This window comes from Idiotropiscis lumnitzeri, chromosome 9 (genome assembly GCF_059441095.1).
Source record: "Idiotropiscis lumnitzeri isolate Australia: NSW breed Sydney's pygmy pipehorse chromosome 9, RoL_Ilum_1.0, whole genome shotgun sequence".
In the NCBI taxonomy this organism is placed as follows: Eukaryota; Metazoa; Chordata; class Actinopteri; order Syngnathiformes; family Syngnathidae; genus Idiotropiscis; species Idiotropiscis lumnitzeri.
Window position 1 is genome coordinate 12427661 of NC_142399.1, and position 24321 is coordinate 12451981.

At 42.9% G+C, this 24321-nt stretch overlaps 1 protein-coding gene across 2 annotated transcripts in view; it reads right to left on the reverse strand.

Annotated features, from left to right (window-relative positions):
* Window positions 1-24321, reverse strand: part of nrg3a (neuregulin 3a) — a 135719-nt gene that overhangs the window by 31147 nt on the left and 80251 nt on the right. For both annotated transcript variants that reach the window (XM_088305156.1, XM_088305157.1), the window contains exon 2: window positions 8786-8915. In XM_088305156.1, coding sequence (XP_088161282.1) covers window positions 8786-8915 — 130 coding nt within the window. The remainder of the gene's footprint in view (window positions 1-8785; window positions 8916-24321) is intronic.

A 24321-nucleotide genomic window follows, 5' to 3' on the forward strand; every position in this document is an offset into this window, starting at 1 on the left:
ACAAAAACAGTAATGCAATGCATCATTCTGGGAGCCAATCATCCTCAGCCAATCTGATTGGAGAGATGTGAGTTGTGTGCTTTGGGCAGTGTTTTTTTTTTTTATTTTTTTTTTTTTTATTTATTTATTTTTTGCAGAGTCTGTCTAAACCTGTGATGTTCCTAGCTTGCAATAACATGAATGATAAGACTACAACATTGTGGACAGCTGCCCTTTTGTCCAGCTTTCTCCCGTACCTACATACTGGTCTGTTCTAACTGACAAAAGATGTATTCAGATAATTTATTTGTCACAGTCAATTCTGCACTCAATTGTCTCAGACTTTAACCGGCAGGGTGTGCTTACATGCACTCTGGAATCCCCAAGGAGGCAATCGGGCGGTTGATTGAGAAAATAGCACTTATATGGGTCTTAGGCTATACACAAGGCGTTTTGCAGTACAGGGCACCCCGTCTGTTTTGGGGATTATTTGAGACTTTAAAGTGCACCTTGTAATCGCGAAAATATGGTTCTCTCATTTTGATATAGAAGTAAATCTCCGTGTGTCCATTCAAGTCAACATTGTTAGCTAAGTGAACCTAGCCTTCCACAGCAAGTCAAAACAAATTGTAGTCCATGACAGGTGGTTTGGAAAGAGGGAGAGTGAAAACAACCGCTGGCGCTCTTTCAATCACTTTATTAACCAAACTGAAGGAACAAAACGAGCGAATCAACACACCTGCTGGTAGATCCGTTTGATGTGGTCGGTACGCACTACAGTGGCGAGGAAATAGCTGGCTCCCTTTCACACAACAGAGCACTGTCATTGTTTTTTTTGTTTTTTTTTTTGTGGTGAAGCGACGTGAGTTTGGTGACCCCAAGTGGACAAAAATAAAATACCTGCGACTCACATGCATATACTGTCTTGTTTGTCGGAAACGAAATGCATGTACGAAACTTAAAAAAATGAATAATAATTATAAACAAGAAAAAAAAAAACGATGGTTGATATGGTTGTTGCTGATGGTTGTTTGTCTCTTTCTGACCTGCGATTGGCTGGCGACCAATTCAGGGTGTACCTTGCCTATTCCCGGAAGACAGCTGGGATAGGCTTCAGCACGCCAGTGACCCAAGTGAGGAGAAGTGGGTCAGATAATATATATATATATATATATATATATATAAAAACAAACACACACACTCACAGACACACACACACACACTTACATGCACACAGCTTCCAATACATGCGTGTGAGTGTTACCACAACAACAGCTTATCAAGGCGTATTGCGAGCAAGCTACGATGCTGAGCTGATGAAGAGCTTGTGAAGTGCTTGCTCTGATCTCAGCATCCTGCTGCGGAATCAATCGTCTGTGTTGATTTGAGGGCAATCGAGCCACCGTTAGCGTGCCACGACAATCAATCCCATTCACGTTGAAGTGGAGCAAAAAAGACAAAAGAACGAAATACAACCGTGTCACAAACCGCAAACTCGTGTAGGCAGTCTGAACTAGTGGACTTTACAAAAGGGCCTTTGGAGTGGACCGGACACAATTTTCTGGCCATTAAATGCTGAGTTTGAGGGTTCCGGATGCATTAAATCGAGGTTTCATTGTGCTCCGCCTGAAATTGGCAAAATAAATAAATAAATAAAATTGGCAAGCCTGCTCATATTTGGAGTCTGTCACATTGCTTATGAAGGCAAGTGCAACATTGTGACAAGCCTCAAAGCGCAACAAATAAAACTTTGCTGGGGGCCAAAAGCATGGACCACCTCACCCAGCAAGTACAAGAAATTAAATGAGAACATGATCTAATTCGCCGGCGCCACCAGCAGCTCCTTTACGCTGGCGCCTGCTTCTCACTCAAGCACTCAGCTTGTGCTAACGACATGTCCACGTTTTCAAAGCTGTTGTGCCACATGCGCTTTGTCCACAGTGGTACAAAGACAATTCGGCGAGTGGGATCGTCACTATTGATTATTCTGTTGATCATTCCATCAATTAATCAGATAAAAATATATAGCGGTTCGGGAGTAGTGTCATTCACTTCGCGGCTCCTAAACAGTGCTGTTTTGATCAATGATGATGACGAAAATATTTCGTCAAAGCCTGACGAGCTAAACGTGGCTCTTCGATGACAAAAACATGACGAGACGTACGTGAATTTTCGCTGACGAGAAGAGACAGGACAAAATTGTTAGCGTGTGGTCCGTCAGACACTGAAAATTGATGACATCACTTCCTATTGTACATGTAATCTGTCTTTGAAAAAATTGCGATGCTGGTGCAACCGATCCTGCCCACCACCGGGACAGCATGCAGAGCGCACGCGTTGCACACAGCGAGTGAGTGACGGTAAGGCAGAGGGAGACGCCAGCCAAGCTCCGTCCTCCGCATCAACGCCCCATCGCCATTTTGGAGAAAAGCGCTTTCCTAAAAGTGAATCAAGCTCGATAGGCTACTTGGTCGTGATAACCGCAAGCTGTTACAAGTAAAGAAGACATATGTTTGATAGAATTTGTTCTTGTGGTAATGTATTAGAACAAGTCTATGTTGTTAAAACATTTTTATTTTTGTTTATTTGTTGCTTTTAGGGAAATAAACCCGCAACAGTGGCCAAAAAAAAAATTTTTTTGGTTCTCGGCTTATTTTGGAGCAAAGAGCATTGACCACTTTTATCTGTTTGGAATGCATAATCCTTAGTAGTCGATCAGAAAGTCTTTGCTATTGGGTGGAAACCTTGTTTGCCTACTTTTAATGAAAACAGACTAAAACGTTTTTGAGTTAACGTCAAATAAAACTATCCCGAATAGGAATGACTAAATGTGACAAAAACCAATCAGCATTTTCGTCCAAAAGACCAAGACTAAATCTAAAATGCTCGCCAAAAAAAACACTGCTCCCAAATCACGAGAAGCAATGTGGGAAGCATCACTGTGGCATTATGATGGACTGTCAACGTCCTCTCGCTTTCCCTTCCAACTGTCCACCGGCCGGGATCGCTGCGGCTGTCCAGATATGCGCTCCTTTGATTGGCTCCCGGAACGTGCCGCCGCATCAGCCTCGCTTCATTACGGCCAGAGACGTCGCCTCCCAGCGCAGATGGCAAAAATCAGGAGGAGGGGAATCAAGTGGATGCACGCACGCACAGGAACAAGGGAGGAGAGGCGGAACAACAAGAACAAGGAAAGATTGACAAAATGGAGCAGCTTCTTTGAAGACCAAGAAATGTTCACTGAAGTCAATGGGCCCTGATATTGAGTCGGATGTTTGGCAGCTGTCCTCCAAAGTCTACTCGCAAGCCGAATTCATTCATTCAAAGCGGCCACGGGACAAAATGTAGCCAACATGCCAACTTCATCTTTGTACGACATTCATTTTCATGTACTGAGAAAAACTCATACTCAGAAAGTGCTGCATGTGTACATATAGTAAATGTTCATACAATTAGGAAATACACGTTTGAAAGGGGAACTCAAGTCAAAATGTTCTTTCCAAAATGATATTCTATGCGGCTCCGGTAGTCTAAACATGTCATTCTGATCTGATGAATGCTGCCTTTGTGGAATATAGATTAAGCAGAAAGAAATCCATCTCAGGGGCGGCCATTTTGCCCCTTGCTGTTGACTGGAAATGACATCACAGATGTCTCAGACCAATCACGGCTCACCTGTTTTCTGGGTTTGGTTATGTGACGTTCGCAAGCTGAGCCCTTAGGCGCAGTGATGTCATTTTCAGTTGCCAGCAAGTGGCAAAACATGCCTGTGATGTAAACATGGACACACGCACGCGCGCAGCAATACTCTTCCCATGAGGCGTCCTACTGTCAAGGTTCCCTCATTACATGACGACCTCATTACATGACGTTCAAACACCAAGACAACACTCAACATCTGTGTGCCCATATATATATATATATATATATATATATATATATATATATATATATATATATATATATTAGGGCTGTCAAAATTAAATTGTCAATACAAGATTAATTTTTAAAAAAAAATTCGAAACAGTGCTGTAATTCTGCCAATGACTGTGGACCACATGCATAAAATAACGTTCCATTTCCATTTGCACACCACAGTATGAGAATAACGTAACGTCAGGGGTTAACGAGCCAAATTGGTTCGGTAACTTGACCTGCTCGGTCACCGTTTCCCTGCGGTAATGTAATTTATTATGGTGAGGAGGAATAGATAAACAGTCTGTGTAAAAAAGGGAGAGAAAACAAAAGGCACATTTGTTGGTTCTTTGGCTCAGCGGATACAATTAGCGACGCAGTAAGGAAAAAATCAGATTATTTAGCAAAAGGCAAACGTTTATACACTCCTAAATATATTTGCTGGCTGGCATCGCATTACTTTGCATGTTGGAGGGAGCCCGAGCAAGGCGGGGGCGTGATAAATTTTAAAAACGGGTTCAATTAAGCGAGGCGTATTTTAGCCCAGCCCACGAATCGGCCCTCGTGCGTGTGATGTGGTCGCACACAAATGAGCAAACAACAAAAATTGAATGGTAACGTGATCACGGCCGGAGGGCGGGAGACTGACCGGCAAAAGATGGTCGAGTGCCCAGCTCTATTAAATGGGACTCAGCAAAAACCTGTCACTAAGCCAAGGTCAGAAGTTCTTGTAGGCTCGTCCTGACATTTAAGCAACCGAAAAGCTGGAGCAGCTGTTCTTGAGTTGGGGTTGAATAGAGACAAAAATCCTCACCAGAACTAATGACTTGAATTTGGCTACCGACTTGTTGATGGGACCATCCAAGAGCAAACCCAGCTCAACTCAAATGTATTTGTAAAGCACTTAAAGACAACCATCACTGGACACAAAGTGCAGTACATGGAACAAAAGTAAGTCAGACAACAAGAAACTAAAAAAACAAATGAATCAAAAAGTCAGTAAGAAGCACATAAACAGTCAAACCAAAAAAACCCCACATCTCATGCAGTCTAACGCCCAAAAATAAAAACGAGTTTGAAGACGAGATGAGAAATATATGAGAAAATAAATACACATCATATTGATTTTTTTTTGGTTGTATTAATTTCTTTCAACATGTCTGGCATTGGAGCAATCCAAAAGTAATGACATGCATTCAAGTTACATTAATATTGTGGCACTTTGATAAGATTGCTCACTGCATTTTTTTAACAAGTAACTGGATGCATGTATCCATTTAATAATCAGATGCACCCCTTGTTTGGAATAAATGAGTCATATTTTCTCATACCTACCGTTGCTAATCATTCATACTAAAAATGCATCATCCATGTATTATCTGCACCGCTTCTCCTCACAAAGGTTGCGCATTCCAGCTCATATGGAATCGGACGATATCAGAATCTTAGCCGGAATACCAGTATCGGAGCGGAAGTGAAAAATATTGTATCGGGATGCCCCTAATTAAAATGTATGAAAATGACCCAAATACATGCTTGCTTCCTGACTGGTTAGCTTAGTCCAAACAAGCGGCTTTGGCGCTACAAGATTTCGCCATTGGGTGTGTTGTTGTTTTAGGACCAGGCAACAGTTTTCCACGGTAACCGAGAAGGCCTTCTTTGTTTGACACCTCGGTGCTGTAAGTGGGCAGCTACGCACCAACACTTCTCAATTTTAGCCTGTAGCGGACCAGTACTTCCCATGAGCCCCCCATCATTTTGACATGTCAGGAAGGCCACATAAATACATACATATACACTATGTAGCATGCTGCCTACACAAAGGCTAACTTCAAAATAAACATTCAACAAATGACGCCAATGCAATGGCCTTAGTAAGCTTTTGATTTGAAGAAGGCTGGCGTAACGCATGCTGGCATGACGGCTAGCTTGAATCACCTTCTCGCGATTTCGACTTGCATTATTCAAGTTTTGATTGCCAGCACAGTGTTGAAAGCAACATCAACAGACTTCACGGCCAATTAAGAACGCTAAGAAACCGCTAGTTAATTCTGCCATTAATGTATGATACAGGACATGTCTCCGACGTTAGCAGCTAGCCTCTAACTGCTAGCAGCGAATGCCCCCCTGGCAACAGCATTTGATGGCTGTTGCCTTGCTTTGCTTTCTTTCTTTTTCAATGATGTGGACAAAAGATGCTTTTTAAGGCTTGTACTTTGAGGTCTTTTTGATTCATGGTCCATGTATAAAATAAGGCATTGTGCCTTATCTTGCACTTAAAACTGTGTTCATAAAATCTAAATATCGGACATTTTGAGTTTAATGTTTTCATTTATTTATGTATGTGTTGTATATCTCTTGTAAATTTATGGATTAATTAACCTAATGATTTTCTGTTAACCACTGCCCAACATTACTTGCATCAGTCGAATAAGGGGAGTATTGGCGCATATTTTCTCCCACTTAAAGCACCGATAAAGCTGACTCATGTTGCCTCACTGCTGCCCCCGCAGGACATTGAAGACAAGCATCACAATGGGAAATGGCTACTGAAAAGCTCATTTTGCCAAGTCCAAATGATTAATTGCATGCCAAATAAAGCCACAAACTGCATTTCTCCCCATTAAACCTTTGCATTGATCTCACAGCCGCAACCTGATTTGTCTCAATTTGTCGCCGACTCTGCCCGATTATGTATCGATCCGCATTAGCAGCTGTGTTGCGCGTTTGTCACGCTCTTTTTTTTTTTTTTTTTTGCAGATGCAGGTAGGAACACTCTGGTTTATATTCTTGCTTGATGCAATCTGATGGCTGGAGACCAGTCCATTCTTTGTCTATGTGTGCCCTGACGGAACCGTCATTCCGGTTCTCCCGCAATTTGTTCACATTTGAGACTGCTGGTGTCAAATTTCACATCCTAGTTAGTCGTGTGGAAGAAGTACAAACGAAGAAATCCCTCCTGCCGCCGGAGTTCATCTCCACTGGCTGCCTCTGCATGAAGCATTTTTGAACAAACCTGCTCTGAGAATGAATTTACAAAACAAAATCCAAAAAGAAATAAAAACCAAGGCTAATCAAAAATCATTCTATGAACCAGTCCATTGGTTGTCTCTATGTGAACTTACACTAACCAATGACCAGTCCAATGTTTGTCTTTATCTGCCCTGACAGGCGACCAGTCATTTTGGCCCCAGACATTGACAGGTGACAATATCTCTTATCCGACAGATTTATGATGAGACACACGATAGAAAATGGCTGACATTTTGTTATTTATCATTTAAATTCTTTCAGAAAGTCATGACAGAATTCAGAGTGCCTCCACCCGAACCCCCCCCCCCAAAAATAAAATAAATAACATAACAGTGTGGATGAAATCAGTCAATCGAACACAAACCTCCTGGCGAGACAAAAATGGGAAAAAGTCAATCAAATGCATCTGTCTCGAGTGCTGCCGTTGCCTCATCCTCAAGATGATGTGGTCACCATGGCAACAGATGCACGCACAGGAGCATGGAGCGCAGCCAGCGACTCCCACCAATCCTCCCGTTCCTCCCCGGACCTTGAATCGCTGAAGACGGCACACTGGTGGACTTTGCTTGACTTGTGTGCGGATTAAGGTGTGAAGAAAAGCAACGAGCGCGTTTGACGTGCGCCGCATGGACAAAAAGCAGCCAGCAAGTTTGACCTACACGCGCTCATACGTCTCCACTCAAAGTCAAATCGGGAGACATCTTTTGTTTTGTTTTGTTTTTTTCTTTTGGAACGGTGGCAGGAGGGGCGCAAATATGAAATCGGAAGATGAGCGCAAGGCTAAATTGACAGCCGTGTGCATCACATTGCTCGCCTCAGATTGTCTGGACACGAGCGACTAGATTATCTTCAAATTTGTGGACACTGACACAGGCGTTAATCTCATGTACAGGATGCACCAACAGGTTGACATCTCCCAGATAAACTCACAGCCACGCTCAGTTTACATGTACACTGAAATAATATGACATAATATGGAAGTTGGTCCCTTCCAAAGTGGGCGGGGCTGACACACAAAAAAACGGCATTGAAACATCCTCGAAATTTTCAGTTTATTAATCCATCATTTTTGTTCATTTGGTATTTTTTGGTGATTAAAAAAAACAAAAACAAAACAACATCATTAGCAACTCAACCGCAATTAAGCAATATCACACGATAGGTAGTGATCTTTTGGAAACGGATTCAGTGACCGGGTTTGCAAAGTAAATGCCGTTCCCAAATGTCGTATTTGGATTCGCCTCAAAAGAAGGCGGACAAATTACTGTTGAGGAACTCACATCAGAGCATTTGGACAATTTGAAGTTACACAATGGCTTGGAATGATTACTCATTTGGATGTAGTTGACAATGAATATGAATAGCGATTAGTTGTGGATTGATCGCTGAATATTGCCACATCCAATTTTCTTTGTATCCTTTCTAACACATTGCAGTGGAATCCAGAGCCAAAAAGAGGACAACTGTGTGCATGTCCCAACATTGATGGACTCTGCTGGCGTCTCACATTCCTCCCAAATGTCCGCTGCTTCCAAATCACATTTTCATTTCGCCGTTTACCGGTCACAGTGACACGGCATGAATCTCAAAATTTTGGCTTTCATTTGGACATTTTTTACCTTCGGCCTGTTACACGCGTAAAGATTGTTCCAATCGGAACCTTTTTTTTTTATCTGTGACAGAGGGGTGTGCAGAGGGTGGTACCCCTGACCATCCACAAACAGAGACACATCCTTCATTTTGCGCACACAGGCAGAGGCTTTCATCTCACGTGAGTGCTGCAAAGGCTTTTTTTTTTTTTTCATCTTGCATACAAACTGCTTTTTTTCTTGCATGTGGAGCGCACGCGCGGCCTTACTTGCAGTGCTTGTGAGGTCCACTGAGGGTCTCGATGACGAAGCATTCGCCGCCGTTGAGGCAGTAGGCCAAGTCCTTGTCGTGACACGGCTTGAAATGCTCCGAGCGCAAAGGCGGCACCGTCGGAGACGCTGAAACCAAAGCAAACAAATACGCAAAAGTCATCTTCAATCTGCACACAAAAACGGAAGCAGCCTTCATTTGAATATACACGGGAAAAAGATAATCACTAGTCTCATTATTTTATGGAAGGTTATGGACAGCAAAATTGCGATATTCATGCACAGAAATATCTGAGCCGCTTCTCTCACTGCTCACTGGCCAATCGCAGGGCACACAAAGACGAACAACCATCCGCGCTCACACTCACCAAGGGAAAGTTTAGGGTGTTCCATTAACCTGCAATGCATGTTCTTGGAATGTGGGAGGAAACCGGGGGAACCCGCAGAAAAGACACACAGGCACGGGGAGAACATGCAAACACCACACAAGAAGGCCGGAGCCAGAATCAAACCCTGCATCTTTGAACTGTGAGCCCATTGTGCTCACAAGTTGACCACCATTCCACCACACAAAAACATTTGACCATAAACTTTGTACTTTGAAAAAATACGTTTATACTACGGCGGACCCCGTCTTCCAAAATAAAATGTCATAAAAGAGCAAGGTGGTAGTTTCCCCCAAAAATGTTTGCTATTGTTACACAGATTTTTCTCAAAAAGTGCTACATGCCTTGAAAATTTTGTTTTACCTAAAAATAAAATAAAATAAAATAAAAAGCTCAGAGGAAAGCAATCTGTTCAAAATAGGACACCAAAAATGTGATTTTGTCATTTTAGAACTCAAAATTATCACATTTATTCGGGATAGGCTACAAAAAAGTGTGGTTTCCGTTAAAAGGTTTCATTTTGCATGGAGCTAAGAATTATTTTAATGATCAATGAATTTGTCCATTATTATTTTCAATGATGGGATGAATCAGGTGAAAGCTGCCTTTGTCTTAAACGGAGCTCGATCTTAACTAACAGTTTTCAAAAGTCTAATCAGATGTTTGGAAATGTCTTGTTTGGATTAAAAATCAGCCTGCTCTCAAGGAGGACGAAACTAATCCAAGAAAGAAAATATTCCCACAGATGTACGCTGACATTGTGTAAAGGTCGTCCGAGGATACTGCAAAGTCTTCTGGCTGCAAACAATTGCACATTTTTGACCCGTTACAGTTTCTTGCGGTTGTCCCAATATTTTTGCATGTATGAAAAATGTCACGTTGCGCTCGCGTCATTAAGCACAAGCGGCGGCGCCTCCTTCCAAGCATTTCTAATTAGAGCGGAAGAGAGGGAAATCCCTCCAGCTGTGGCGGCTCTGTCCAAATTCCTGGAAGCCGGCCTCTAGCCATTCGTCGTCGTCATCTTCTCTTTGCTCTCGGCACACAGACGCCACGACAGGGCGGGACGGGACGGGAGGGGCGGGGCGGGCCAGTCGCTCAGACGGCTGACTGTGGCCTACTGCAGCGACAAAACAACGGGGGAAGCCCCCGCGTACGGCCCCCTACTAGATGTTGCGGACGATTTTGTGGTTTGCGGCCTTGACAAACACCCGGAAACAACGACACAACTTGATACCGCTGCAGACAGTGAAATTAAATGGCGCGATACGAGCTCTCTAGCAAGCTTTTCGTCAAAACACGACGCCAGCAACAAAATGAATTTCATCACTCAGGGCACACCAAAGAAAAAATACAACAAATTGTTTAATAAAAGATATCTTTGTTTATCCACTGTTGTGGTTTTGTTGAATTTTTGGGGGTGTGCTTTGGGTGACTCCATGGACCTATTTGTCTCGGTGTAGAAAAACGCTCCCGCCACAGCCGGCACGAGGCTCCGTTTGATCAACGCTTCCGACTCCGCCGCCGCCGCCTTGAAAGGCCCGCAGGCAGACGTCAGTCACAGAGCAGGAAAACTGCCCAATTTAGTGGGAAGACTGACGAGGAAAAAGGCAACAGGGGATCGATTAAACATCGGAGTCGGCCAACGCAGCCTCGCCTTCCCCGGAGAACCGAGCGGAGAGAATATACAGTCGAGCTTCACGCTTTCTCATCTCCACATTTCCCTTGCAAGTGATTTGCAGAGCCAACATCAAGATGAACCACGTGCAGCACATTTTTAGAACACAGGAAGGCCGACTTTCAATCATTTTTATCGTTACGCTTGGCCCAAGCAGTCCGATATTGTCACAAAATTTGGGAAGTGTAACATTTGGCCTGTTAAAAAATATTTGAGAAAAGTAGCATAGTGTCCCCTCGCCACTTGGCGCTTCACATTTTGTGGCTTCAGTGCTTCACAGATTGAACTCACCGTCATCATATCAATGAAAAAAAAACAAAATGGTGTTTTTTTGTCCCTCGTCAGGTCAAATGCAAAGGTGGCATGCAGACGTTTTTGTTTGCTCAAAAGAATTTGATGTGGCCTTTTTTATTTATTTTTTTTATTTTCTGAAATCCTTCCAAAATGACAAGACAATTATGTTCTTAGGCTAACAAAATGTTCCCTTCATGATCACATCATTCAGTCAATGCAATGCCGTGCAATTCCCCCCCCCCCAAAAAAGGAAAACATTCTGCCTGGTAAAACACTTTCTAGGATCGGTCATCAAAAAAAAAAAAATCTATTCTATTTTGCATCCCTTAATTCTGCTTGAACGGGCTTTTTATTTATTCATTTATTTTTAAAAAAGGCTACAAAAATGTCATCCTTTGTGTTCAAAACACACTAGCACAATTTTTGTAAAAAGCTTTTCATTTAGCATTAATAAGCTGTATTTGCACACAAAGACATATTTGCTCAAGACAGGCCACAAAAAAAAGCACGTTGCCATTTTGAACATTTCTTTTCTTGATCTGAATGCAACATTGTTCACAACATTGACATAATCAAGTACACGAGGAAGCCCGCAGTCGAGTGTGTGTGTGTGTGGGGGTGGGGGTGTGCGTGCGTGTGTGTGCGTGGGGGTGGGTGTGCGCGTGTGTGTGTGAAGACACAAACTTGTGTATTTGAGTGTAGTGTCTCGAAGGGACAGCACACTGATAATCCACAGCAGCCTCTGCAATGCAGATGCTTGACAGTGACACACACACACACACACGCACAGACACCCCTCTGTACGTGCTTGCAACACACTTGAGTGGACGCCCTCAGGCTTGGCCCAATAAATGGCATCAAACCAGAGCAAGTCGCCGCCACTGTGCGGCTCTAAAGACGATAGCGTCATTGCGCCACAGGCCCCCTCCTCACAGCCAAATAAAGACACTTTTCCAGACATTTCCAATACACGCACACGCACACGCACCCCCACACACCCACATACACAGATCCAAATGTAATTCAATAAACAAAGCAAAAAAAAATATATATAAAAAAAAATCTGTCCTGACTTTGTAACCAATTTTCAAGGTCAAACCCTCGCTCAAAAATATTCACTAATCGTCAAAACGATTCTTGTTGAATTCCCTTCCAACAATACCTGTTTTATAAAGATTGAGTTAATAATCATTCAAACAAAGGTGACCATGCCCCTTTTTTTGCCGGAAAATGTCCAAAATTGGTGAGCCGTAGCTCCAAGTGACCTCAAAGTTAAGATTTTTTTTTGTGCCATCACTATCAACAAGAACAGCGAGTTTCATTGAAATCCAAATCTGCTCAGTAAACGTTTTTTGGCGACCAATGGAATGTTTGTCCACACGCTTTACGCACACATAAATGAGGCCCCGGGACTTTTTTTTGTTTCGAATTGCATCCCCCTGCAGCCAGTTTAACTTTGTGACATGAAATTTGGAAGGCCTGTCGATTAAAAGAGACCCGCAAAAAAGTGTCACGAAGCCATGCCGGGAAAGATACAGGAAATCAGCCATTTTGTTTTGAAACACTCTTTAAAGATGAGCTTGCTTTTGAGATTTTGTCTGATTGCTTGCAACTGTGAACCGAGTCCACATTTTTCCTACAGTCAATTTGAATTCATGTTGTGTTTTTGAATAAAGGAATTATTTTCAACAAAATAACTGACACATTGTTCAAAATTTGTAATGTCCTTTTACAATGTGTCATATTTACATGTTTGTTTTGGCAAACAAGATTGAACGCTTCTTGTCACATTATCTGTACAAAATTCGGAGACTATTTCGTTTGACATCAGGAGATGTAAGTCAAATGAAATGAGCAAAATTTGGTAAAAATAATGTTGTTTGTTTGCTTTTCTTTCGGATTAAAATGGGAAATCTGATTTCATTTCATGCCTATTTCTTTCCAACGCAACAGCAAAGTGCTCTGCTTAGTGAAATATAAGATAGTTGTGGACAAAAGGAGAGTGCTACAAATCTGGGGCTCGAAACAAAGCAAACAAAGCAAAGCGAAACAAAGCGAAGCAAAACGAAACGGAGCAGAACGGAACGGAACGGAGCGAAGCGCAACAAAACGAAATGAAACGGAGCAAAACGGAACGGAACGGAGCAAAGCGAAACAAAACGAAGCAAAGCGAAATGGAGCAAAATGAAACAAAGCAAAGCAAAGCAAAATAAATCCCAGACAACTACAATCAGTACAAACAAGTTGATTGGCTGTGACACAAGAAGAAGTTTCTTCGGCTTGCATCGCAAATTAAAGATGGACGTTCCTCAATTGGGATTATTAATGTGGCACAATTAGCATTTCGTCACTCTCACTTGTGATTTGCGTCATGGTGGCAAAATGGGATGGCAGCCCGCTGAATGGGCTACACATCAACCGAGCATCCAACCAACAACCTCATATGCTTTTGTTTGCTCAACAAGTGAGAAGAAGAAAAGGAATGTTGCGCCATTTTTAAGTGGGAGAGGAGCTGGCGGCGTTGCCAATTCTCGTCTCCGTCAACCAACGTTTACTGGAGATGTTGGCCGCAAAGTGCAGCTCACAAATTCTGCTCCGACGCTGCGCAAGATGGCAGCGACGCGTGCGGCCTTTTGTGCTGCGCCGTCAATCATCAAGAGGAGCCCACTTCTCCACTCAACAACACCGCCGCACCCTCATGGGTGCTGCTCCAAATGTCCTACAACAAAGTTGCAGTTGAAGCCGTCTTCACTTGGATGTGAGGGCCTGAAATGGCGAACGTTCGGCCAATAATAAGTGAAATGATGTCTGTAAACGATTACTTGATAATCAAATTGGTCATTGATCATTTTGGCCTCACAGTGCAGAGGTTGTGGGTTTGATTCCAGCTCTGGCCTTCCTGTGTGGAGTTTGCTTGTTTTCCCTGTAGCTGTGTGGCTTTTCTCCGGGTACTTTGGTTTCCTCCCACATCCCTTAAACATGTATGGTAGGCTGATTGCACACTCTAAATTACCCCTCGGTGTGAGTGTGAGCGCGGGTTATTGTTCCGCTAACAAACACTCATTGTCGTTTTCCCTCAGTCAACCGACTCGGAACGTTGGTGTTGCTGGGGTCTCTCATTTCAATTCCTTTCACTGAGGAAAATTTGCCCCAAATTGATTACGCAGTGGGAATTTTTCCCTGTTCCCCGCCGATCTCATTTTGTGTCAGTCACACTCTATTCAATGAACTACCAGAAGGTGCAAAAGTGCAACAAAAAAAAAAAATAAATAAATAAATAAAAATAGAATGACTACAAGTGTCACCTCTGGTAACCTTTCTAATCAAGCAATTTGTATTTAGCACATCCAGAAGGTTCCGGTGCACTGAACATATACACCTTGTGTCAAAAATGAATCCTCCTAGAGATGACATTGCCAAAATGGTTTGGCGTCCTTTGTGAAATGGAAAATGATACATAAACAATGGAAAATATTAACCTTTAGTCAGACTGCGTGCAAGTTTCATCACACTTGACCTCCAACGGAATTTCAAGAGGACAAACTGTCGGGGTGGGCGGAAATATCGATCAATCGGTTGCATCGCAATACTCACGTTTACGTCATTGGGCATAGAGACAAACAACACTCAAAAATTGTGCTCATCTCAAATGTCCAGGGTTACAAGGCCAGCATCTGCAGGGATGTGTTTGTCATCACAGTGGCAAAATTGAACCTGAATTTTATAGACAAGCTTGGCGAGACCCTGTTGAAAAATGTACTTGAGAACTATATGTTACCGACAGTAAACGGCTCGATTCTCTTTGGCAAATATGAACGGCGGTCAACGAGTTCCCAGAACCCCCGGCCCCCAAAATGGGCCCACCTTTTTACAACCGGAATTGTTAACATGAACATTTGCATTGTGATGTTGTTCCTCTGGGATGGTGCAAGTGTAAATGAATGCAATCCTACAGTGGCCCACTCCGTCTTCGTCACAGCTGACCCAAATAATGTGGCGGCACACTCACTAGTCCGCACTTACTAGATTCCTCCGTGTGAACAAGACGCGTCACAAGAGACGCCCGCCCGACGAAATACAAGTGGGTCAGTCCAAACAACGTTCCCAATTCAGGCCTTTTGTGCTTATGAAACCAACATGTACACAGGACGTACCATCGACACCACATGGGTTCACGCAACATGGATGGAAACATACAACATAGATACATGACACATGAATGTGGAAAAGGCGTGGCAACAGACAATAATCCTGTCAATGCCAGAGAAATGATAAGCGCGGGAGATCGGTTGCTGCTTGCTCAACCAGAATCTATTACAATTTTCCATAGGCAAAGCACTGTTTTCCGAAGGCTTTATACTTCAACAATCAACATTATAGAGCCACAGGTCAGAGTCATTATTCTAATTGAACAACATCTTTACATTCAGTGTCATGCTGTAGTCACGACTGTATGCAGCATATTTTTCTGTACATTACAATGCAGTCTTGTCACATTTCAATCACACAAAAAGCATTATTTTTCTTTTCCTATTAAATTTGACAGACAAATTAACCTTATCAAAGAATGAATTGAACACATTGGAAATCCTTGTAATAAAAAGCACTGAACATCATGGTTTAAGTTGACAACATTTAATTGTGTACGTGTAATTGAGTTGTACCGGCCGCAAGTTTAGAAATGATTCATCTTGAGTCTCATTTTTTTAATAGAACAAAAATGGCTTTTCAAAAGGGGTGTGGAGACTTTTCATATACATGCTGGATGGCGTAGTGCTGTTCACTGTGCATTTCTCTTTTATTTCCTCTGACTTTTTTGTCTCATGGCACAATTGCTTCACGGATAAATCCCCGCTAATCCCAACAGGAGGAAGTCATCCAAAGTTGAAAGTCAGAGGTGTATAATGCTTCAATTAGCTCAGTGACTCAGTCGGCACAAATACCAAACAAGAGCCCCAGCACTACTCTGTTATGTCCTGATGAGGAGACGAAAAAAAAAAAAAAAGTCCAACGTACGTGTGCAGGTTGCATATTTCATCCAATTGTTTCCCTGGCACACGTGTCGGGCGAAGGCCGGATTTTCCTAGCGCGTCATAAAAGCAGATTTGCAAAAGCTCGGCGGGCTGGCGGATCCCGGCAGAAAAAAAAAAAAGTCCTCCATTATTCATGCCTGTTTGTCCTGCTCCAAAGCTCGGGATTTGGACGGGCTGACAAACAGCAGGTCAATTAAGCAGATCAGGTAAAGGGTGTCGGGAGACGCTCACAAAACAGCCGTTCTGGACACGTGGCTCCATGTTCACGTTTGATCTTCTGACTTGGACCGGGATCGAGAGGATTCCGCCTGTGGACGCAGCAACAGATTCCAAAGACTACAAAGTCCAGTGTCCCATTTCGTTTCAAAACCTGTATCGGCTGACATACTCGAGCGCTGACGCGCAAATTTCAAAATCCTCATTCGTTATTTGTGTTGACATGAACATCCGAGTCACCCCCCCCCAAAAAAAAAACCATCCAGTTGGATCAAAATGGTAAATAGAGTGCACTTAAGTTGTCCAAAACACTTCCCAAAGCCTCATATTCACTCATTTGAAAGCATATTTATCATGAGTAGAGAAAAGTTTGGTCTTTTTAGTTGAAAATAACTTACTTAAACCTCCAACATCCCTTGTCATACTCTGGCTAACAACAGAACGCAGGTTTTTAGTTTTGGTTTTTCATTTTATTCCAATTTTGAATCCATCAGCATATTGTCATCCCAGCTAGCGATAGCTTAGCTAACATAGGAGGGTTTGTCTTTCCGGGCCAGTGTCCAAGTTTGCAAACTCCCTTTTTTTATTATATATTTTTTTTAATTATTTTTTTATTTTTATTTAATTTTTTTTGTGAGGATGGCTTCCGAGGCCAGCAGCGAAGTAACGACAAAAGTGGTGATAAACAGTCAAGGTGAGCTTGAATTGAACGCTCATTAGCCATCTGAGTATTCCCATACATGCGCATACACTTCCGGGTGTTGCACGCAGACAGGACGCTTCATTCAACGCGCGTGTACCTCATAAACATCAGACATATTACGACGCGAGCGTTGCTAATCAAAACAATACTGCGACGCTTGCAAACATGACAATTTAGCAGGATTCGTTCTTACTTGCATCATAGGTTTGCATGTAAAAATGACATCAGTACCAAAATGCCTCCCCCCGCCCCAGAAGTGTAATTGTTTTCCATGTCCTCTTTAATACTTTGCATAGATGAAGATAAATCTACAACACATGCTTTAATTAAATGGATGATGTGAGCCAGTGCAGCTCCATAGCTGTAGGACACTCCATTTGTGTTACGGTTGCGTTTGTATAAAGTGGATAATTACTCTATCATCAATGATTATTTCTGTCTCGATGGCATTTTACATTTTGTGATTCCAATTTAAAATAAACCTCCACTAGGTGACCTCTTATTTTAAAGTAGCGATACAAAAATCTTTTATCCAAGGGGTTGTTGGATTATGTCGACCCGCTGTAGCGTGCAACACAACTACATACACGCTACGCGTGTAACACGGACGCCCACATATGCGCACTCAAAATGTTTGGAAGATGCCCACATGTATAAGACAAGAATGCACACATTCACACAACTTGGACACACATGGAGAAAACATGGACAAATATGTACACGGTACATGGACACAAACATACATGCTACATGGGCACACACATACATTTGTACGTAGACACACATACAAGCTACATGCAGTAGACAGATGCACGATGCATGGACACCTGTACATGCTACATAAAAACCCCCCCAAAAAACTACACAAATACACGGACAGACAAAAAGCACACACAACGCACAGCCCCCCAGCAACACTGCATGGCACCTGATACCGCCCCGAACAAAACAGAAAGTGAACAGCCGTCAGAAACACGCAAGTTTGTTGACAACATTTTATCTTGGGGAATCCCGCCAGTTAACAGCCACTGACTGAGTGTGTTGATTGTCCTTTCCCCAATCGGGATATACAAAAGAAGAAAATCTGCCTTTGATATGAACTTTTCAAAAGGAGCAAACAGCGTTGAGCAAAGGCCAACGCATCCATCACCTGCCAGGATACGTGACGGCGAACATATCCAAAATGGCGTCGGCGCCATTGGATGAGAACGCGAGCGGCGGGCGGAGGACGTGCTGGGGATGTTCCGCTTACCGCTCCTCCGTGTTCGTTGACAGCGCCGGCCCCACGGGGGGAAGCTGCACGCTTGTCACGCTCGCTGCAGAAGCTCCCAGTGAGCCCCCCCCCATCGCTACCCCCCCCCCCCACCCCCAACTCAAATACACTCCATTTTTAATAAGACACACTGGATGAACTCTGACTTAATACGATGAATGATTCATAAAAAGCAAACACAATATTGATGCCCGGAGCACAAAGAAGATCACGTGTCTCGCTAAGCCACATTGTTAGCATGTTAGCATGGTTAGCCGGTGATGAACGACCGAGTCGCAGACGCCTAAAAACATTCATCAGATTGGCTCAACCGCACAGCACGTCCCTGACTTTTTGTTAGTAATGTGATTAGGTTCAAGAAAATTCAGATCTTTAAAAAGCAACAGTCACATTTTTAAATCTGTCTGTGGTAGCAAATAGAAGAAAGATGTGAAGACGAAGGAGCACCTGTGGAGACGTCTTTCTGCTCACGTGAACATCTCGTGGCACTTCATTGCAACGGCGGGATTAAAACCTGATTTGTTTCCTCTTGCTTTGAAATGGGATGCAAATCTGTCATATTTGCCTGAGCGCCTCTCGCTGCCTTTAATACGTTTCGACACTTTTAATAGTCGTCTTAGTTGGAGAGCTGCTGCCTGCTTTGCTCGCTTGCTGCACTCAAAGGAAAAACGACTAACATGGGAATGTAATCATTGTACTAATAACAATTCTCTTCTCCATCGTGCCACTTTTCTATTCCTTTTGCGCTTCTGGTATCGGCAAGAGCTGCCGGTGGCGGGAAGGCGGCGGAATTCCGATGAGCGAAGGGTCAGGCTGGCGGTCAGAAAGTAGAGAGGACAGTTAATTGCCTTCTTCTTCAGTCTTGTTTGTAGCTCGGAGGGATCAAACGATGGACCTCCGCCGCCGGCCAAATAAATTCATCCCCCGCTTGTCCGCTGGATGACTCATTGCCGTACCAATTCATTTTATTCCATTTTTATTTATTAACACCTGCATACGTTGACTCGACTCTTTATTATGTACACTATCTAAAAACACCCAAAACCTTTTATCTACGAATACTTGACTGAAACAGTCAGGGTTAGTTAATCAATTGTAAAAGCTTATAATTTTTAAATTTGTAAATTACGGAGCTGAGCAATCTGTTCTGCGGGCTGAATGGTATGTCCCTCCATTTTTGGGTCGTGGTGCGGGGGGTCGACAATTTTTTAAAAAGGGCTCCATTAAACCATTAAGGCCGGAGGTGGCCCACAAATATGCCCTTGGCCGTGCGATGTGGTCGCAGCCAAATGGGCAAATGACAAAAATTGCCTCAAAAGCGCCTCTACCCCTTTTTTAGAGGGGTGGGGGGTTGGGGACCGAAGATTTTAATGACTAAGGCCGGAGGGTCGAGGCCAGAAGGCTGTTGTCGATCGGTGGGGAACTGACCGTCAAAAAAGGGTCAAGTGCCCAGCTCTGGTAAATTACTGTATTATACTTATTATTAAGCGTGATAATTATCCAAAGTTTCGGTTTGCTTTGCTTTACCTATTTGATCTCGTCGACAATACCAATATATTTTAGAATGGACTGAGGTGAACCTACACCAGGCAGTTCACATTTTACTGTTCCAAGAGTCCCCGAATTGGATTTTTTTGTACATCAAGCATGTATAAGAAGTCTCTGTGTATTTCGTGAGGATCAGCTTGTTCCCTGTAACCGCCAGTGCCTGTCTGGTTTTCATACTTATTTGGCCATTTATTTCTCCACGACAAAATCTTTGCATTGAAGCTTCCGGGGATCATCTTTTTCACTCAATTAATGGTACCGCAATCGTTGAACGTGCCACTCTGCGTCCAAATATAAGACATAAGCCAAGAGCAAAGAATGTAAAACCCAAAAAGTTGTAAATACTTCAACACAGAATTGGCTTTCAACAGCACTTAACGATCACAAACATGAGGCAATGCTGGAGGATAGGCACAGCCGCCACTGCACCTTTATTGAACAAACTTGAACAAATGTACACACAATAAGCACATTCATACACGCTGGCCACAACAGACGTTAAAAGTTAATGGCCAGCAACTAAACTGAGCGCACAACCAAGTCTAATGTCATTGGCTGACGCCCATGTCACTCATCAGGCCAAGCCAGAGCCCGCTATTGAAAGCCATACACAATCAAAGTCACAGAAAATACATTGCCAGACATCAGGAAGCGGGCCCAAAGTGAACAATGATAATAACTTCATCTCATGTGCACATTTTGCTGCGTAATCATGCAAAATCAATTTTCATCTGATTACTTGATTCGTCGATGGACTAAATTGATTCCAAAAACATTCAACAGCTTCAGCCCTACATTATATGTTGTTCGCATTCAATTGGGAAATCTACGGAACGTGATGTCATGCTATTTCTTGACAGAAAGAGAGCGACAACAAGTCCGGACAGCACTTTGGCGAGCATATTTTCATACGTTTGAATTAATGGTGCGCTGACTGATCAGTCACCGATCGTGATCGGGTGGTTTCCGAGGAAAAATATGTGATAGGCAAATGCCTTTCATGGCCGATTGTGAAAATTTTATGAACATTTTTTTCAAACTGGATTATGAATTGGAATGTAAAAAAAAAAAAAATAAATGACAGACTGATAATTCAAAGAATAGTTAGTGAGCAGCTCTAGAATTGAACAATATAGCGCTAATCCGTGTAGTTGGTGTGGGAATTGGCCGATTTTATTCTTGGATGATTAGTATCGAAATCAGCGGCATGAAACACAGATTGGAACAAAACTATTAAAAAAACCCAAAATTTTTCCATATGAAGCCTGTTGCAAATTCTCACCGAGAGCGGACGGTTCTGCAACGTAGCGGCTGCGTTAAACGGCGCTTTGCCGTCTTCTAATTGATTAAAGCGCCGTTTTCTAATTGATTAAGATCGAGCTGTATAAATGAGTCCGATTGCAGACCTGAGGGGAGCACAGAGCATCTTTGAATCATCCAGAAAGAAGATATCAGGCCCGTTACCTCACAAGACTGGTCTTCTCCTCAGTGTGAAGTTAATTTCTCATCTAAGAATTCACCTCTTGTCCAATTTTGGAAATAGAGAGGACGAAACGCCGCCGTGTTTGGTCGCTAATTCCATGTGATGCTGTGACCTGCCTGTTGTTGATTTTCTTTTCTTTTTTTTTTTTTTTTTTGCTGCCACGTCGACGTGATTATACAGGCCCCGTGCATAATGGATGCTATGCTACGCGCTACATGATGCGAGGCCTCGGGAAAAGATGGAAACGACGACCCCCGCCTGCTCCACTTAGGAGGCGGCTATGCATTATTGAGGGAGGTGAGATGCACACACACACACACACACACACAAGCATGCCACCAACTCATCAACGAGTCTGAAGTCAGCGAAGTCAGACAGACCAAACACAAACCCGGATGGAATCCATTTTGTTCTCCTCTAAAACACCTTGCGCACTCTTTACCACATCTGCAGCTAGCGAATAATTTGGTATGCGGATATCGTATTATCTGACTCTGTCAAATTGAGTTTCTGTATAAAATGAGAAAAATAGATCTATATTTTTGATTATGAACACAATAGATATTATTTCACTTAATAATTATAACTAACAATTGTTTTTCAATTTTAGATCAACATTTTTATGACTTACATTTGCTCTGCATTAGCATCAAATTGTTTTCTTCTTTAGAAACATGAGTATGTATGGAACGAAGTGACGTGAGAACCGTTAAAAAAAAATTGATCAGTAGGAGCGGCAACTATGTCAGTCAAAGTGTGCAGAGTCCATTTTTTTTTAGAGTTTTTAATAGCTGACGTAGGTCGCATTAGTTTAAACTGGCCACAATTGCAGTTGCCACACCAGAAACAACTTCAAAACAAAAGCGTACCAAGGCACTGGTGCGCACGTATTATTTGGTAAACTTGATTTGGAAGTTGGCCTTCTCACCGCATTGGCAGCATGTGACATAATTGCAGCAGTGGCTGTTTTCCCGACCGTCACGTCATTTGATTGGCTGTTCGTCTCCAATGTGACACGTCTGCACAGCGTGCGCACGACGCATGGTCTTTTTCCAGCGGGCTGCGACCATTTTACACATGAGGAGTTCTTAACGTGCTTCCCGGAACACATCCTGCTTGCATTTGGTCTGAGAGTGAGAGTGATAGTGAGAGTGAGGCAAAGAGAGAGAGAGAGGCCACGTGTGCATGCTACGCCGAATGGAGAACGATGACGCACACCTACGCACCACATGGACAAGCTACATGGACACAATGTGGACTAACACCAATGCGCTTAAACTGAACATGACAGGGACACACAAATCCATGTTACATGGACACAGACATACATGCCATATAAATATACAACGCTACATGAATGAATCAGAAGCTGTTCATGGCTTTACATTGCATGGCTAAACACACACACACACACACACGCAACACCAACATACTACAGAGATTAAAATACACACCACATGACTGCATAGAATATGCAGGTCACAATAAAGGGGGATCCACTTGAGCCGTTGCCGAGGTGTAGAAAGGTGATCGGTTTGTCATTTCCTACTGGCATCCCGGACACACACGTACACGTACATACTACTTGCTGCCATGGGTGTAGAGTAATCCCCCCTGCATCGAAAGTTCCGGGCTGGCAGTCCCTCAAGTTTGTAGATTTTTTTTTTTTTTTTTTTTTGTACATGTCCTACAACCACTTTATGGCTAGATTTAATTTGGGTGCAATTCCATTGTCGACCACTAGATTTGGCACAGTATTCCGTTTGACAAAAAATCTGAAAGAAGAGTGAAAACAGGAACTAACTCAAGCTCAGCCTGTGTGATCATTGCAATATGTTGTGAGGTTTTGTTAGCTTGGAAAAACATGGGAATGGTTTTACTTGATGCGGAGCAGAATTTCTGCACTGTTACAAAGTTTGAACAATATTTTTTGTCTTACCCAATGACATCTATATCTCAATATATTCAATGTTTTCTCCCAAACATGCGATATAGAGTCGAGTTTAAATAGTCGGGGTCTTACTGTATACGGTCGCTCTCAGACATTCAGCCAAGAAAAATGATCATGTTCACAATAACTGCAAGGATCAATCCCATCACTTATTTGTCCAGCTGACATCATGGATGCGGATTAAAGGAATACAAAGAACACACGCGATTGGTTCCGAAAAAAAGAGAATGAGCGAATTGGTCCTGGGGAAGCACAATGAAAAGTCATTTGTGCTGCGGACTTGACAGACGCCAGCGCATTTTCATCGGCATCCCCAGCGGCAGGTTTGTAAAAGAAACCCAAACAGATGCCGGCAAAAATACCGGGATAGGAATTGACCCTCTTGTTCTCCCAATTTTTATTTATTTATTTTTTTAATGTGAGAGTGTGTCATGATCACGTTATGTATGTTCTGGCAAAATTATGTCAAGCTTTCAACATTTCGTTTAATTTCATATCCGTTGCGGAGGAGCTTAAATTAGGGCTGCACGGTTTGAGACCGAAATCATGATCTCAGACAACGCGATTTCGAGATCGTCAAAGCTGCTGTTTGTGCCCCGTGTTGAAGAAGCTCACACAAACCAGCGTACCGTGCTAAATAAAACAAACACCCGTAGTCCTGTAAGTAATTTATTTCTGAATGCGAGACACCGAGCTATCTTGCGCTGCGGCAGTACGGCTTTTATTTGTACTTACAATATGGAAGTTCGTGCGTAGCAGCAGCAACGAGCTGCGTGATGCGTATCATCTCCTCCGTGGGGACAAATAAACGACCCTGCTAACAAGTAGCGTCTTAAGATGAGCAGGCAAAAGAGGAGTGGCTTAATGTGGTAATCGCTAAAGTGAAATAGAGAAACGAGAAAGACCCGAAATAAGTACTTTGGTGTACAGTCCACTTTTAACAAAAGTCTGGCTAGAACCGTTGTATTACAAT